The sequence below is a fragment of the Cynocephalus volans genome, chromosome 10 (assembly GCF_027409185.1).
Source record: "Cynocephalus volans isolate mCynVol1 chromosome 10, mCynVol1.pri, whole genome shotgun sequence".
NCBI classification, from domain to species: domain Eukaryota; kingdom Metazoa; phylum Chordata; class Mammalia; order Dermoptera; family Cynocephalidae; genus Cynocephalus; species Cynocephalus volans.
The window spans coordinates 127,628,543-127,645,643 of NC_084469.1; the positions used below are offsets into that span (position 1 = coordinate 127,628,543).

General features: G+C 41.5%; 1 protein-coding gene across 5 annotated transcripts; it reads right to left on the bottom strand.

Annotated features, from left to right (window-relative positions):
• Window positions 1–613: 613 nt before the first annotated feature.
• ZNF23 (zinc finger protein 23) lies at window positions 614–16,595 on the bottom strand. Of its 5 annotated transcripts, XM_063111293.1 has the most exons (6): window positions 16,063–16,595; window positions 11,097–11,161; window positions 10,442–10,481; window positions 8,521–8,697; window positions 7,525–7,638; window positions 614–2,892 (listed from the first exon to the last, which is right to left on the bottom strand). In XM_063111293.1, the coding sequence occupies exons 4-6, from the start codon at window positions 8,552–8,554 to the stop codon at window positions 1,091–1,093; spliced, it is 1,950 nt and encodes a 649-aa protein (XP_062967363.1). In that variant the 5' UTR covers window positions 8,555–8,697; window positions 10,442–10,481; window positions 11,097–11,161; window positions 16,063–16,595; the 3' UTR covers window positions 614–1,090. The 5 variants fall into 5 exon arrangements, with proteins under 5 accessions (XP_062967363.1, XP_062967362.1, XP_062967361.1 ...); XM_063111292.1 differs by lacking the exon at window positions 10,442–10,481 and having other exon boundaries at window positions 614–2,889; window positions 8,521–8,647; XM_063111291.1 differs by lacking the exon at window positions 10,442–10,481 and having other exon boundaries at window positions 8,521–8,647.
• Between the last annotated feature and the right edge of the window lie 506 nt (window positions 16,596–17,101).

Consider the following 17,101-nt stretch of genomic DNA (forward strand, 5'->3'; position numbering starts at 1 on the left):
ACATAAAGAGCATCTATAGCAAATGTCATTTTTGAAGGCTACATAGTATTTCATGTATGATTATATGCCAATTTGATATGGAAAAAAATCTTAATAATTTTCACTCCTTAGACTACTGAGACTGAACATCTCTTCTCACTTTAAGTCATTTTTATGCCTCTTTAAAAACTGCCTGTTAGGGCCAGCCCATGGCTCACTCAGGAGAGTGTGGTGCTGACAACACCAAGTCAAGGGTTAAGATCCCCTTACTGGTCATCTTAAAAAACAAACAAACAAACAAACAAAAACTGCCTATTAGTGTCATTTGCTAGTTTTTATAAAGGTAATTTATTTTCCTCTTAATTCTAAAACCTCTTTTTATATCAGATATTACACCTTTATATCACAAATTTTACAAAGGTAATTCCACTTTTTGTACTTTATCTGTTAACCTTATTTGAAGTTACTTAAAACAAAATCAGACAGAAATATTTAATTTTGATTAGTCAATTTATCAGTATTTCCCCCTTATGTTTGATTTCTAGCTTTCATCTCATGCATAGAAAGGTTTTCTCTATTCCATGAAAATAAAAATATTTACTCATCTATTTTTCCTTTTTAAAAGAAGTCTTTATTGATTTTCCTCTTTACAAAAGTAATGCATGCTTATTGTCAAAAATTAAACAAATAAATTAATTTAGGCAGAGTGAATATCCTTATACTACAGGTTTTCCTATCCAAGAACAAGGTTTCTCTCTCTCCATTTATTCAAGTTTCCTTTGGTGGCCCTTAGGAGACTTCTGGTTTTTCCCATATAGGTCCTGCATAATAATTGTTTATTTCTAGAAAATCTACTTTTCTTGATGCTTCTGGGAATGTGATATTTCATTATATTTTCCAATTGGTCATTAGTACAAAACAAAGCTGTTTCTTTTGGGATGGTCTTTCTTAACTGGTCATCCACTCCTGATTAAAAATTAAATGAAACAGAAAAGACCTGTTTCCTGTGAACACTCTGCCATATTCATTTCCCTCTTAGTGTTCTCCAGCAGGATGAATCTGATATTTGATCCATTTAAGCACTAGTCTTGAGTTTTCTACATTCTTCTCATTAGGATTTTCCTTCACTATGGACACTCTGATGCTGACTAAGTTGAAAGCTAAACCTGAAGGCTTTCCCACACACATTACACACATAGGATTTCTTCCAAGTATGGACTGTCTGATGTATAATACAGTCAGAACTATAGCTGAAGCCCTTGCCACACTCCACACATCTGAAGGGTTTCTCCCCACTGTGGCTTCTCTGATGCCGAATTAAATGGGCATTAACATGGAAGGCTTTTCCACACTCTTTACATTGAAAGGGTTTCTCTCCAGTATGGATTCTCTGGTGCACAATATAGTCAGAACTACAGCTGAATGCTTTCTCACATTCCATACATTTGAAAGGTTTCTCCCCAGTATGTATTCTCTGATGCCTAGTTAATTTGGCATTGATACTGAAGGCTTTCCCACATTCCTTACATTGATAAGGCTTTTCTCCAGTATGGATTCGGTGATGATCAAGTAGGTTTCTTTTAGAAGTAAAGCATTTCCCACACTCATTACATTCAAAGGGTTTCTCTCCAGTGTGAATTCTCTGATGCTGCATTAGTTTTGCGTTAACACTGAAGGCCTTTCCACACTCATTACACTCATAGGGCTTCTCCCCAGTGTGGATTCTCAGATGCTGCCGAAGCTGGGAGTTACACCGGAAGGCTTTCCCACATTCATTACACTCATATGGTTTCTCACCTGTGTGGATTCTCTGGTGCTGCATTAATTTCCCTTTGACACTAAAGGCTTTTCCACATTCAGTGCACTCAAAGGGTTTCTCCCCTGTGTGGATTCTGCAATGCTGAATGAGTTTTGCATTATTATTGAAGGCTTTTCCACATTCTTTACACTGATAGGGTTTCTCTCCAGTGTGGATGATCTGATGCTGCCTAAGCTGGGAACTGCACCTGAAGCCTTTCCCACATTCATTGCATTCATAAGGTTTCTCTCCAGTGTGGATTCTCTGATGTTGAATTAATTTTGCATTAACATTAAAAGCTTTCCCACAGTCATTACACTCGTAAGGTTTCTCCCCAGTATGGATTCTCTGATGTGTGATATATGCAGAACTACAGCTGAAGCCATTTCCACACTCCTTGCACTGATAGGGCTTCTCTCCTGTATGGACTCTCTGATGCCTACTCAGACTCCCATTAATACTGAAGGCTTTCCCACACACCTTACACTGATAGGGCTTCTCCCCACTGTGGATTGTCTGATGTGTGATAAAATGGGAACTGTAGCTAAAGCTTTTCCCACACTCCACACATTTGAAGGGTTTCTCTCCACTATGAAGTCTTTGATGCCAAATTAATTTTGCATTAACACTGAAGGCTTTGCCACACTCAATACATCGATAAGCCTTCTCTCCAGTGTAGCTTTCTTCATGCTGATTAAGTTTAGAGTCACATATAAAGGTTTTCATTAATTCTTCACATTTGAAAGGTTTCTCGACAGTATTAATTATTTCATGCTTAACAAGTTTTGTGTCAAAACTTAAGGATTTCCCCAATCCTATACACCCATGGGGCTGCTCACCAGTGGAGATGGTATGACACTGATACAAGTTTGGACTATGACTAAAGAAACACTCCGCCATGGGGCTTGTCTCATCTTTTACTGTTCCATCAATGACACTGCTGTTTTCCTTCTTCATACTTGCTACTGAGTAGACTTCCTGTTTTTTCTCTAGAATATAGGCTTCTGAAAAGTCTGTTTCCTGGGAAAAGTCCCTCTGAAGTTCAAATGACATATTATCTTTTTCTTCACAGATTTCTTTTGCCAAATTATTGTCAGTCTGGATATCAATATCTACTATAAGAAATAGAAAATATAAAATGTCAAGTAAGAACCGTATTAGAAAAAAAGAAAAGAATTGTGCTATAAAAGATCACAGTGATCAGGAGGCTCTTTAAAATCACCAGACCAGGTCAAAGAACCTAAGGTTCATCCATATGGTGGAATAATATGGAACTGGAAAAGAATGAGATAAACCCATACATACTGACATGAAAAGATGTCAAAATGCACTGTTAAATGGAAAAACAAGTATAGAAACAATATGTAGAACAGATACTATTTGTGTGAAAAAATAAAAATATAAAGGGCATACATATACATATACATATACATATGTCTAGAAAACTTTTGGAAGAATGCACATGAAACTGAGCGAACTGGCACAGGAAGTTTTGTAGGTTTTTCCCTTACTTTATACACTTTCAGTAGTTTTTTTTTTTTTTTTTTTTTAAGATGACCGGTAAGGGGATCTTAACCCTTGACTTGGTGTTGTCAGCACCACGCTCACCCAGTGAGCTAACCGGCCATCCCTATATGGGATCCAAACCCATGGCCTTGGTGTTATCAGCACCACACTCTCCCGAGTGAGCCACGGGCCGGCCCTTTCAGTACTGTTTTGAGCATGTCTCAGTATTGTGCATTTTAGAGTAATGATTTAAAAACATCACCAGTCTCACTCTGTGTAAGGCAAAGCCATTGTAAAGGACATAACCAATAACATGATGGTTAAAAATGACAGCAGTAGAATAAAACTCTAGGTCTCGTCCACTAGATCAGCATTCTTTCCATCACACCAGGCTTTTCTACACTCTGCAGCTTCTTCTTAGTTGTCTCTATGGCACTAAGTTCCTTATTAAGGAAAATGGAAAATGCATAAGAAGGAAAAGGTACAGGATCCAACAACACGTAGCAACACTGGGACAACAAGTGTCAGCAGCACCAGGAAGCAAAAAGAAAAGAATTTTCTTTCTTTCCTTAGAACTTGAACTCTAGAAATTCCTCCTTCAAGTTCTTTTTTCTCTACCTCAGAAAGTCTGTTTTAAAGCCCATTTGATCCCACTTCTTCCTACTTACTCCAGATTATTGCTTCACTAACCTTGCCTTTTCCTTCCACCTCTTCCCCCATCCTAAAATTGATCATTGCCTAAAATTCTTTCTATAATACCAATAGTCTTTAGAGCTACTCTTCATTTGTCCCCAAATTTCTCAAAAGCTCAGCCCCAAAGTGCTGTAACTATTTTTTCATCTCTCATCTCTCCTCAACCATGTCATATGCCCCCTGCCCTAATGTTTCAGTATAACTGCCCTTAATAAGTCCGAATGACCTGGATTTGCCTAGCAAGCATTTTCAAAATAATATTGGTCTTTTACCAATTAAAAAAATAATACTCATCTATTGCCATAGACTGAATGTTTGTCCCCCACTAAATTTATATGTTGAACTCCTAACCCCTAATATGATATTAGGAGGTGGGGTCTTTGGCAGAACCACCATGAATGGGATTAGTACCATTATAAAAGAGATCCTGGAGAGCTCCCCTCTCTTCCACCATGTGAGCAAGAAGGTGGGTGTCTATTAACTAGGAAGTGGGCCCTCACCAGACACAGAATCCACCTGCACCTTGATCTTGGACTTCCCAGCCTCTAGAACTGTAAGAAATAAATATCTGTTGTTTATAAGCCACCCAGTCCAATGGTACTCTGTTATGGTAGTGTAAACTAAAACACCTGTAGTATCAAAAACTTACAATGAAGAAAATTAACATTACCTGAAATATGACCACCTAAAAATAACTACTGTCAATCTTCTGATGTACCTCCTTCCCCAATCATTTCCTTTTCAATCATTTTTCTAAAAACAAATATGCATTTTTTTCCAAATTAAAAAATTTTTCTTCCTTAACATTCATGGTGATCATTTTCCAATGTCTTTAGATATACTGTTAAAATATATTTTTCAATTGCTAAATAGTATTCCATCCTGCAGAGGTTCCTTGATTTACTCATTCTCCTTAAACTGAAAATTCAGATTGTTTCCAATATTTTGTTATTATATAAAGTTATGACGAACTGTGCACATGCATCTCATCTATAGCTCCCATTACTTTATTAGAGTACAGCCCTAGAAGGGAATACCCAGGTTAACAAATAAAAACTTTTTTTTTTTTTTTTTGGATTTCAGATAACGATTAATTTTTTACTAAAGTATATCTCAGATATTGAATAGGACACACGTGTACTAAAAATTTTTGTTGTTGTTTATCTGAACTCCGAGTTTAACTAGATGTCTTATACATTTATTTGGTTTTTTGTTGTTTGTTTGTTTGTTTGTTTTTTGTTTTTCTTTTTTTTTTTTAATTTTATTTTGTCGATATACATTGTGGCTGATTATTGCTCAAATAAAAACTTTTTAAAGACTCTTAGTATGTATTGCTAAAGTACTTTCTAGAAAGACTACCAATTCACGTTCAGCTCCAGAATTCTATTCCTGTTTTACTGCACTGTCACCAACACTTAATATAATTGTTCTCAATATGATAGGTGAAATATCTTTGTTTTACTTTGTATTTAACTGGTTTCTACTAAAAGTGGGCATTTTTCACATATACTTATGTGGATCAACCACTTATATTCTTTGCCGGTTTTTCTACACTAGTGACCTTCTATTTACCAAATCCTATGGGGGTGGCAGGTGCAGTATCTACTCTCCCTTTCTTCTTTACTAGCTCATCCTCTACTCTGTTTGAAATAGCAATATGCCCAACAAAAAACTACATTTTCCCACCCTCTCTTGCAGTGAGGTTGGCCCTTTGACACAGTTCCAGCAAATGAGATTTAAACAGAAGCCAGTGGATGGGGCTTCTGGACATTCTGAAAAGAAAGTCAGCTCTGCTGAAATGGGCCTTATGCCCTTCGCCCTTCCCTTCTGCCTGCCTAGTCCCTATTTGATTCCTCACCCCAATTAACCTATACACACTGACTAGGTTAAGCTTTCTATCCTCAGCTAAGATCATGATGGGTTGCTCAGAAACTTCAAAGACTTCAGGCTGGTCTGCTGCCTACAGAATGAAATCCAGACTTCTTTGATTAAAGACCTCATAATATCATTTTTTTCTAAAATCTGTCAAGCAAATTATACTTCAAATTCGCATTTCCACAATGTGCCTTCCTTGGTCAGGTATCATCTGGTAGAATGACCAAAAGGAATAAAAATCCACTGAAACCATCTTTAAAAAAAGAGGATTCACTAAAAAAATGCAGGAGAATCTCATGGACCCCAAATACAAGTAGTAAAGCTGGGCCTCAGAGGAAATGAGAAGTCATCTGGCAGCTACTCAGTTTGTACCAGAACCTTGCCACTTCAGGTGTGATCTGGTAACCAGAAGCATTAGCATCACCTGGAAACTTAAGAGAACTACAGAATCTTGGCCCAGCCCCAAACTTACTGAATGACAATCTGCATACTTATAAGACACCCAGGTGATGCATTTACACATCAACATTTGAGAAGCAAGGAATGGAGAACACTTCCTCCCTTCTGTTCTACTTTGGCAAATTCAGCTGTCTCCCCACCTCTACAAAAAATAAAAATATTTAATTGAGCACACACTATAAACTAGGCACTCAATGTGTTATCTCATTTAATTCTAAATCTACAAGACTAGTACTGTTACCTCCTTTTATTATTATCATTCCATTTTCAGAGATGAGAACACTGAATCTTAGACACTCAAACTATTGATCTGCTCAAAATCATACAACTAGGAAGTAGCACAGTTGCAATTAGACCTCAGTAAAGTCTGGTCTAAAAACTATGCTTTTAACCACTTCTGCCTTTCCATGTGAAAAGGCTGTTAATTCTGTATCGTCCACATTAACTGGATGCTATGATTTATGAGTGCCTGTCCCCTCCAAAACTCATGTTCACACTTAAGCCCCATTGTAACAGTATTAAGAGAGTGGGAAATTCAACTAAGGTATTTGAAAGGTGGGGCCTTTAAGAGGTGATTGGGTCATGAGGGCTCTGCCCTCATGAATGGATTAATCCATTCATGGATTAATGGGTTCTCATGGGAGTGGAACTTGTAGCTTTAAAAGGAACAGAAGAGAGACCTGAGCTGGCACATTCAATGCCCTCACCATATGATGTCCTACACTGCCTTGGCATTCTGTAAAGAGCCCTCACCAGATGTGCTCCCTTGACCTTGGGCTTCCCAGACTCAAGAACTGTCAAAAATAAATTTTGTTTCTTTAAAACTTACCCAATTTTAGGTGTTCTATTATAAGTAACAGCAAACAAACTAAGACAGACGACAATGCTTAGAAAATGGCAAGGACCAAAGAAATTACTAAAGTCTATTATTTTATCTGAAGGAAGCAGGATTCTAAAATTAGGATTGAAAAAAGTTAGAATAAAGCATTTGAAAAAAGATCTTTTCTTGGAAGTAGACACAGCAAACTTCGAAGTCAGACACAATTGCACCTATCTCTTTTTTTTCTATTTTTGTACTTATCTCTATAAATCATCAAAATTTATTTAAACTTTACTCTGTATGGCTGGCCAATAAATGTGACATGATTATGTTGCTAAAGTTGGCTTTCTTCCTAAAGAAAGCCAACATAACGGGCAATATGTGCCTCCCTTACCAGTCCAGAGGTCCTGGGGGCCTGTTCCTGTTCCAGCGGCCAGTGGAGAGAGGACCCCTAGCTCACCTCCTCCCTCCAGTTGTGAGATCACAGCAGGTTTGAGAAGTGGAAATCCTGGTTTGGGGGAAGGAAATAAAAGAGACAGATGAATAATCTCCCACAGATGAGTTCCTAAGCCTCTTCTCAGGTTGTCTCAGCAATGGGGAGGGAAGGTAAGAGCCCCAGAGGGTCCCAAGCCTAAGGAATACAGGAAGATGTGGGAGGGCTTGGGAAGGACCCAGGAAACTTCATATAGGGCAAGCAGGGAGATTCGGCCCAAAGGGATACCACTTTTTGACCTTGGCCCAAAAGAGTCAGAGTCCACTGAGACCTTGGAAAGACTCGAGACACAGGTAAGGTGAGGAGGGACCTGAAGATGTCACCGTGGAATAGGAAGTTACTGTTTTCCATACTGTGTACAAAACACAGTTTCCACAGGGTGAATCAAAAGTGCATACTGGGGCCGAGCCCGTGGCGCACTTGGTAGAGTGCTGCGCTGGGAGCGCGGCAACGCTTCCGCCGCGGGTTCGGATCCTATATAAGAATGACTGGTGCACTCACTGGCTGAGTGCCGGTCACGAAAAAACGACAAAAAAAAAAAAAAAAAAAAGTGCATACTGGAGTACAAAACTATGCTATCTACCCTAAATGAATCATTATGTAACATATGTATGTATTAAAACAGCACACTGTACTCCACAAATATGTACACGTAAAAGATAAAATATTTTGAATAAAAAAAAAGTGCACACCAGTCCCAACAAAGTCCTCCATTGGCCAAAAAGGGCTTGGGGTTCACCCTTCCCAGTAACCCCAAGTCTAGGAGATTAGAAATAGTCCCAAGGTTCCCACTCAGTAAAGGATTACCAGAGACCCCATCTACAACTTGTAAGGGAGAAGGAAGCCAGGAAACCCCAAAAGGCAGAATCTGGGTCCCAGGGGGGAGAGACACCTTACCCAGGGAGGCCACATTCCCATAATTCTCCAGCATTACATCCCTGTACAGGGCCTTCTGTGCCGGGGACAGACCATCCCATTCCGTCTGGGTGAAGTACACAGCCACATCCTCAAAGGTCACCGACTTCTGAAACAACAGGTTCCTGCTGCCCTAGGGCCAACTCCATGGCTCAGGCCCTAAGTGAGGGGCAGAGGGTAGTATAAGGGCCTGGGGAGGAAGCTTGTGAAAGCACAAAAATAATAACAAGGAAAATATTTGGTACCAAGAAAAAAAAAAAAAGGCTGGCTGGTTAGCTCACTTGGTTACAGCACAGTGCTAATTACACCAAGATCGAGGGTTGGGATCCCCATACCAGCCAGCTGCCAGAAGAGAAGTGAAGATGAAGAGGAAAAGAAGAAAAAAAGAAAGAAAGAACCAAAGAATGAATACATAAATACAAGATCTGAGAAAAAGCAAACGAATGAATGAATAAATAAACAAACAGATTTGAGAAAAAGCACCAGGAAACCACGGAATATCTGACTTCTCTCACAATATAGAAACCTCATGTCATTTTTTACATTTATAAAATATAATGTAAGTGGGGCTGAAAGAAAATAGATTTTCCCATAAGCAAATTCCCGAGGCCACTCTGCGCTATTAGACAGGCCATGCTCTCACTGGCAGATTCTGACCAATGCACCAGCAGTTGCCACGCCATCCCTTGAGATCTTGGCTTCCCTGTGCCGAAGCTCAGCCCTGGTCTGTGACCCACACCTTGCCCTCATCTTTACACCTCAAGCCACTCCCAAAGAACAGTCCTGGCTCCCATCTCATCCAGCCCCATCCGCCACCTGATTCCCGTCACACCCCATAAAGAGCTGTACAGCCTCTGCTCGAGCACCTCTAGCAGAGGAAGCACAGTGCTGCCCGGCTGGGGCTCTCCCCAATACCCGGCATTTTTCATTACCCTCTCCCATGCAAGCCTCATCCTTTCCAACTTCTCCCATGACCTCACTGTTTCTCCAGGGAGGTGTGGGAAAGGAGGGAAAGCAGCCTCGCCATTGGCCCAGCTCCTCTGCCGTGCTTTCAGCTTTTCCTGTGAGCTATGAGGGTGGTATGAGTGAATGAGCTCTGCCACTCGGGGCTGAGGCTGCACCTTGTTCCCAGCCCACTCCTCCCTCCTGGCAGCTGCAGCTTCTGCAGGTCCCCTCTGCCCACCTCAGCTTCCATGATAACAACTGCTGACAGCATCTGTCTCCTTTGATCCTACTGACCTCCACCAGCAATTCTAGCCCAACCTCTAGGTGTTTCTGTGAGTCCTCTTTGGAAAGGTCAAGTAACTTCCCTGCACAAAATTAAATGCCTTCACAGGGTGCCACCACCACCCTGTTCCCCAGTTAGTTGGCACCTTGTGAATCCATACCTCAGCTGGTTCAGCACCACCTGCACAGGAAACCTCAGCTAGAAACCCTGGAATCATTCTTGACTCTCCCCTTGCCCCCCATCCTTTGACTCTCTACATCCTGAAGATTTTTATGTCTTAAGCATGAATTGGATCCCTCCTCTTTAACAACTACTTTCCTTAATGAAGCCCACTTCACCAGTGGAATTCTTTCTGAAGTGGTCAACTTGCTTTTGAATCTCCCCAGAAAATCGTTCCATACATAGCCATCACAAATCTGACCAAGTTAATGTCACTGTTTCCACAGTTCTCATATTACTGAACAGTTATGAATCACACTATAACTTTGTGACCTTGGGCACGTTACTCTATTCCTCTTTGCTTTCATTTCTTTTCTGGCAGAATGAGTACAACATAGCACCTATCACAGAGGGAGGTTGTCAGGTCTGAATGATCCATGCAAAGGGCTTAGCACAGGGCCCTCGTAAGCCTCAGACAATATTATTGGAGTTATTGTGACTATGATTATTCCCAACCTGTAGTCCATGGATGAGCATCAGGGGGTCCATGAAGTCCCTGAAAGTGTATGGAAAATTTGGTTTGCAGGTTTATTTTTCTGAGGAAGAGGGTTGAGAGCTCTTACCATCGACCTAAAGTCTGAACCACTGTACCCCAAGCCCTGAAAGCCTCACAAGGACAAAATGAGAAACAGGACTTCCTGTCTTTTCCCTCCTTTGATCCTATTCCTATCATTTTCCCCTTTCCCTGATATAAAAGCACAGCCATCCCTCTGGGTGATCTGATCCTGCTACTCCTCTTCCCCTACAGCCTGCAACAGAGAATCCTAATTCTCTGGGATTCTCCTCCATTCACATCTATGCACAGTGCCTCCTGCATGGACAGCTTCCACATCCCCATTTACCCAGAGCCCTCTGGTGGGGGAGCTCCTGAACAGAGGAGCAGAGACCTTCAGTGTGCAGAAAGCTACCTTTCCACTTCCAGGCTTACTCTCCTGCTACCTCCACTTGTCACATCCTGGTCTCTGCTGCCCTCCCCCCACACCACCCCTTTCCCACAAGTTCCAGCCTGGCAGGCAGAAACAGCTTTCATTCCAAGGCTCCCTGGCTCCCCTTCTCAGTTCTCCTCAATCTGAAATTGCCCATGGGAAAAAGTGAAGGACACACAGCTCACCTGGAGCCAAGCTGTCAGAAGCATGGCTGTCGTCACCTGGTCTCCCCCTCAGAGAAGGGCTGTAGCTGAGGAGAAACAGAGAGAGACAAGCATGAGGCAAGCCATCCCTGCCAGGAGCAATGTGGCCCTCCTGGAAGCCCTGAGACGCAGACAGCCTGCATTCAGACAGCAGTGCGAATAGGAGCTGCCACCGGAAGAAAGCACTAATGTATTCACGGGTTCAGCGTTTGGGACTCCTCCCAGCCTTGACATTGACACTCTGCTGCCAGAAACCCTAGGATCTCACAATTCTGACACATATTATACATACGAAAGAGTGTATATAAAATGTAGGCAGACCCTAAAAAGTAATAAAACAAAGACTCATGGATCAATGATTCCATTCAAGAGACTGAACATGACCAAGATCTTTGACTCATTTCTCTTTCTCTAAAACAAGCATCCGCCTCAATTACAAGAGAAGGTAGGCCGATCCCTGTACTAGCCAGCCGCTCCGTCAAAAAAAGAAGGTAGGCTGGCTGGACTGCAGCCCCAGCACACAGGCCTGGGAAGGCAGACCCCAAGGAAGCAGCACCTGGACAAAGGGGAAGCTAGCCCCCACAGCCCAGCACAGAGGCTCAGGGAGTCAGGCCCCAAGAAGGAAGTGCCTGGAGAAGGGGGCAGCTGCTCTCTGACATCCTGCCCCATTCCCTCAGAGCTCTGAGTGTCCTCAAGAATCCTAATGCCTCTGTAGAGATCATGGAAGGTCAGCCTGCTGCGTGGCCCAGACTTACCTTGAGGAGGCTGGGCTGCGAGTGAGACACCAGGCTGCCCCTTCCTACTTTCCAGCTTTCTGATAGTGAGTACACCATGGCTTGGACTTCTGCTGCAGCTCCTGAGAGAGATCACTATAGCATTTAGAGTCCCGTGACCCAGCGCCTCTTGTTCATCATATTCAAAAACATGCAAACTGATTATTTTCTAAATTTTACTGCTCCTAAAGTCGGTCTTGAAAATTTATATTTTCTTCAAATATTATTCATTTCTTCCAGGACTTCAACTTCAGTAGAGTTGTAGAAAACACTGGTTCATGACTCTTTTCATTTGTTCTTTATCTGAAGTTACTTTGCTTTTCTTACCTCTTCTTTTGAATATATGTGCTTTCTAGACCCTTTCTCCAGGGTTAGTGTTATGGACTAAATGTTTGTGTCCCCCCCAGTTTATATGCTGAAACCCGAATCCCCAGTGTGACTGTATTTGGAGATAGGGCCTATGAGGTGATAATAATAATGTTCAATGAGGTCCCAAGGGCGAGGCCCTAATCCAACAGGTCTGGTGCCCACACAGAGGAAGAAGAGACACCAGAGTTCACTCATGTTCACTCTCTCTCCCCCTCTCCATCACGTGAGGACACAATGAGAAGGTTGCCATCTGCAAGCCAGAAAGAGATCACTGGCAGGAACCAAATCACCAGGCACCTTCATCTTGCACTTCTAACCTCCAGAACTGTGAGAAAAAAATTATCCCGTTTAAGCCACCCAGTCTATGGTATTTTGTTATGGCAGCCTAAACAGACTAACACAGTTATACTAAACAGTGGTCTATTTATTTTAATGTGTTGTTGTTGTTTTAATTTTCAAGGACCCAGTTTTTTCTTTTATGGAGCAACAACCACTTTCTTCTATTTGTTTTTAACTCCCCAATCCTGCTTTCTTAGTTTGTTCCTTTAGCTCTGTAGGAGACAGCTTAAGCACCACTCCACATCCTCTTGTCCCACCCTTAGCCCAGTTTCACCGAGGCCTTGACCAGCTTTGCAAAGCTGCAACCTACCAATGCCTCCGCAAGGACCTATACCACATATGCCTAGTTCCTGCCCCTGGGGCCTCTTTGCTGTCCTTTGTAGGAAACCTAGGGACATCTGCTGGGCCATGAAGTGCAAGGGAGTTAACTCCTGCAGGGCCACCCTTGACCAATAGGGGATGGAAGCCAATAGATAAACATCTTCCCCATCAGTCCCCCAAGTGGGCAACCTTGAGATGCCAAGGCTCCTCAAAGACTCTGCACGACAGAACCTGTTGAGGGGGCCAAACCTGACAACACGTCCTTGCATCAGTTCTCCCTCCTCCTGTTTTACAACCTTGTCCTTCACTCTGCCCGTGACAACATTCCTAAATGAATTCCTATACACAAATCTTTGCCCCACGTTCTGCTCTTGGGGGAAGCTAGACTACAAGAGGATTTTTCCTACCTTCTTGAGGTTGCATGATTTGTCTATTTATTTCCAAACTTTCCTATTTGGAAATTAAAGCCCAAAAGGCCATAAATTTTCTTCTGAATACAATATTAGCCACATTCCAGAGGTTTTAATATTTCATGTTTTAGTTATTTTATAACCAGTCAGCAACTCTGTTTTGTCCCTGACTTATAATTGCTTAGGATAGTTTGTTGTTGCTAATTTCTTCTCTGTTCATAAATTAAGGCTTTTTGCATGATCTTTAAATAACCTGATCTAATAACTTCTACTTTAGAAATTTCTGAGGGTTTTTTTCTTATGTGTCCATTTAAAAAAAATATTCTATGGTGTTTAAAAAGAAAACTTATTTTATGATAGAAGAACATATAGTTCCACTTGGATCTAATAAATCAATTCCACCAATTATATTATATAGATTTTCTCCATAATCTTTGATTATTTTTACCTAATTAAACCAAGACAGCCAGTAAAGACCCAGATGTGTCATGAGTCAATCTTTTCAAATCTTTAAGTGTTAAATTAAGTCTGGCCTAAAGGTTTTTTTCAGACATAGTGAACTACAACCTAACTTGATATGCAAACAGACTGTAACCTACTTTTGTAAAAAGCAACTGAGTCTCAATCACAGGCAGCCAACTGAAAATTCAGCAGCAACCAGAACAGGATAGGTTCAGAGTGACTCCACGTTAGCAACTCAGCTAATGTGGAGTCACTCTGAACCTATCCTGTTGCTGAATTTGTGGATCATTCTTTGCTCAATTAAACTGTTAAATTTATCTATTTTTTTTTAATATAAAAAATGAATAATTCTCAGGCTGGCCAGTTAACTCATTTGGGAGAAGAGCATGGTGCCAATAGCACCAAGATCAAGGGTTCGGATCCCCAGACTGGCTGGTTGCCACACAAAAGAAGAAAGAAATGAATATATATATATATTTTTAAGATGACCGGTAAGGGGATCTTAACCCTTGACTTGGTGTTGTCAGCACCACGCTCACCCAGTGTGCTAACCGGTCATCTCTATATGGGATCCAAACCCGTGGCCTTGGTGTTAACAGCACCGCACTCTCCCAAGTGAGACACGGGCCTGCCCCAGAAATGAATAATTCTAACACTACTTAAACTATAGCAGAGCATGGCAAAATAAGTTTCCCAATTCTTTTTATGATGCCAGCACAAAACTCATACAAAACCACAGTCATCTCATTTATGAATACTGACACAAAAATTCTAAATATTAAGGAATAGACTCCAGTAGTTCATTACAGTAATGCATCACAACTAAGTAGGATCATCCATGAAGATAAGTAAAGCTCAATAACTGTTAGGACACAGATTAGTATCTTTTCCACATTAATAAATTAAAGAAAGATAAACATACTGTCCATCTCAATAGATGCCAAAGGTGTTTGAAAAAACTCAATATTTATGCCTCATTTTAAAAACTTATGCCCTATTTTGGTGATGGGCAACAATAATCAGCCACAATGTATATCGACAAAATAAAATTTATAAATAAATAAATAAACAAATAAATAAATAAATAAATAAATAAATAAATAAATAAAATGAATAAATGTTTTAAAAAAATAAAAATTAAAAAATTTTTAAAAATTTAAAAAAACTTATGCCCTAGAGAAACTCTCATATGTAAGAGATATGTACAAAAATATTCATTATCAGCATTATTTTAATACCAAAAAACTGGAAACAACCCACACATCCATTGAAACTACAGCAATAAGTTTTCATATAATTTTTACAATGGAGCATTACCCAGCAGCTACATAAAACATGTATAAATTTAGGAACATGATATAGAATTATGCCAACCCCAGATGACTATACGCACCATGATGCCATTTATATAAAGCTCAAAAACAAAAAAAGAATTTAAATAATATATGTATATATGATTAAACTATATTTAAAATAGTAAGGTTATGATTAAAACAAAATTTAAGTTAGTTGCTACCTCTATGGGTGGGAGGCTGGGAGTTGGGATGAGGCGGCGCACACTGATAGATGCAGCAGTACTGGCAACGTCCTCCTTCTTAATTGGGTGGTGTGTTCATGAGTGCTCATTTTATTAGTACACACACTCGTATATTTATATTTATAACATATAGGTACAGAGCACATTGATAGATGCAGCAGTACTGGCAACGTCCTCCTTCTTAATTGGGTGGTGTGTTCATGAGTGCTCATTTTATTAGTACACACACTCGTATATTTATATTTATAACATATAGGTACAGAGCACATTGATAGATGCAGCAGTACTGGCAATGTTCTCCTTCTTACTTGGGTGGTGTATGCAGGGGTGCTCATTTTATTACCACATATGCTTGCATATTTATATTTATAACAAATATATATATATACACCAACCAGGATGGGGTGGAGGTGAAGTCCCAAAACGAAATACAAACAATAGCAAATGAGCCTAACTACACTACAATTGAATAACATAACCATTCCGATGTAGTGGGAACGATAACAATTAACTTCGGAAAACAGTATTTTGACTAATTACTATTCAGCCAAAGACAAAAAGATCTATATCCAAATACTGCACTGTACTATAGGTATTAAATGTTTCTCGTGAGGGTATGAATCAGCAATTCTGAATCTATTTTATTTGTATTCTAGAACTGAGCAAATTCGTAATTACGTTGTAAAAGTCACTCCCAGGTCATTGTCACCCCACAGAGAGAGGTAGGGCTGATTTACCTCTTGGGACAGACACTGCTCCAGGTGACAGTGCCCTCCAAAATCCGGGTTCCTTCTGCTCCAGGGTAGCTGGCGGACTCTGCTTTTTCTGAGCTCCCACTTGGCCCTGATTCATGACCCCATATCAGGAGGCAGGGAGCATACAGTCCAAACTTCATACAGGTAAAAGTCCCTGCACGACCTCAACATGTCAAAAGACTGTGTTATCACCTTCGTCCGCTTCAGCCCCACAAATATTCCACGCTCTGGCTGCAATGACACATCTTCCCCGAACAGATCAAATGCTAAACGCTCTGTGCGTCGTGGCTGTGACAGTAACACAGGCTTCGCCTTCCGCTGGACGGATCCTATTCGGCCACCAAGTCCAAAGCGGGAGTCGAGGAGGGCGGAAGAGAACCCCGGACCGCCGCTCCTACTCTCTCCCCCCCGGGCTCGGCCTCCCGGCAGCACAGCTCACAGGAGACCCAGCTCCACACGGGATGGAGGCGCTCCCCAACCGCACTCAGAGCCTTGGAGCCAGGGCACCGCCCAGGGGCGCGCAAACCCGCACTCACCTCCGCACGGGCGGCTCCGCGGCGCGGCCGGAAGTGCGTCACCAAGGGGGCGACCGAGCCTCTCTAGGACCAGGGTCGCTCCCTCTCGGTGGTGCCCGGCTTCTTGAGGCTACAGCCCTGTCGGCTGGGACCTGGAGCCCTTCGTCCCTCTGCATAGGGTCTGAGCCGCGAGGGCCCATACTCCTCGGAGGACTGGGGTAGGCAAGAATCAGAGTCTAGCGCGGGGCCCAACTCGACGAGGGGCGCCGGGAATCTGAGTCTTGGTAAAGCTCCAGGTGCAACCAGGTTTGGGAGTCTCCAGACTGGACCGGGGGATCGCACGCTGTCGGACCCACTGCCCCCTTTTGTTAACGTAATATTTCATAATGTCCACTTTATTGTCCTATCATGAAACTCATAAATAATGGCCTATAAAATCATAGGTGCTATAAACAACCCACATTTTAAAAACTAAGATTATGCCCTAACTTTAATAAAGGAGAAAG

Bases quoted from the DNA above. Each gene is read 5' to 3' on its own strand.
- ZNF23 (XM_063111291.1), bottom strand. From the start codon at position 11,120: ATGCTTCTGACAGCTTGGCTCCAG. The intron at 8,648-11,096 runs GTGAGCTGTGTG...CTGTTGTTTCAG, and splicing joins TTCTGACAGCTTGGCTCCAG to AAGTCGGTGACCTTTGAGGA. The intron at 2,893-7,524 runs GTAAGGGAGGCA...TATTTCTTATAG, and splicing joins CCCCCAGGACCTCTGGACTG to TAGATATTGATATCCAGACT.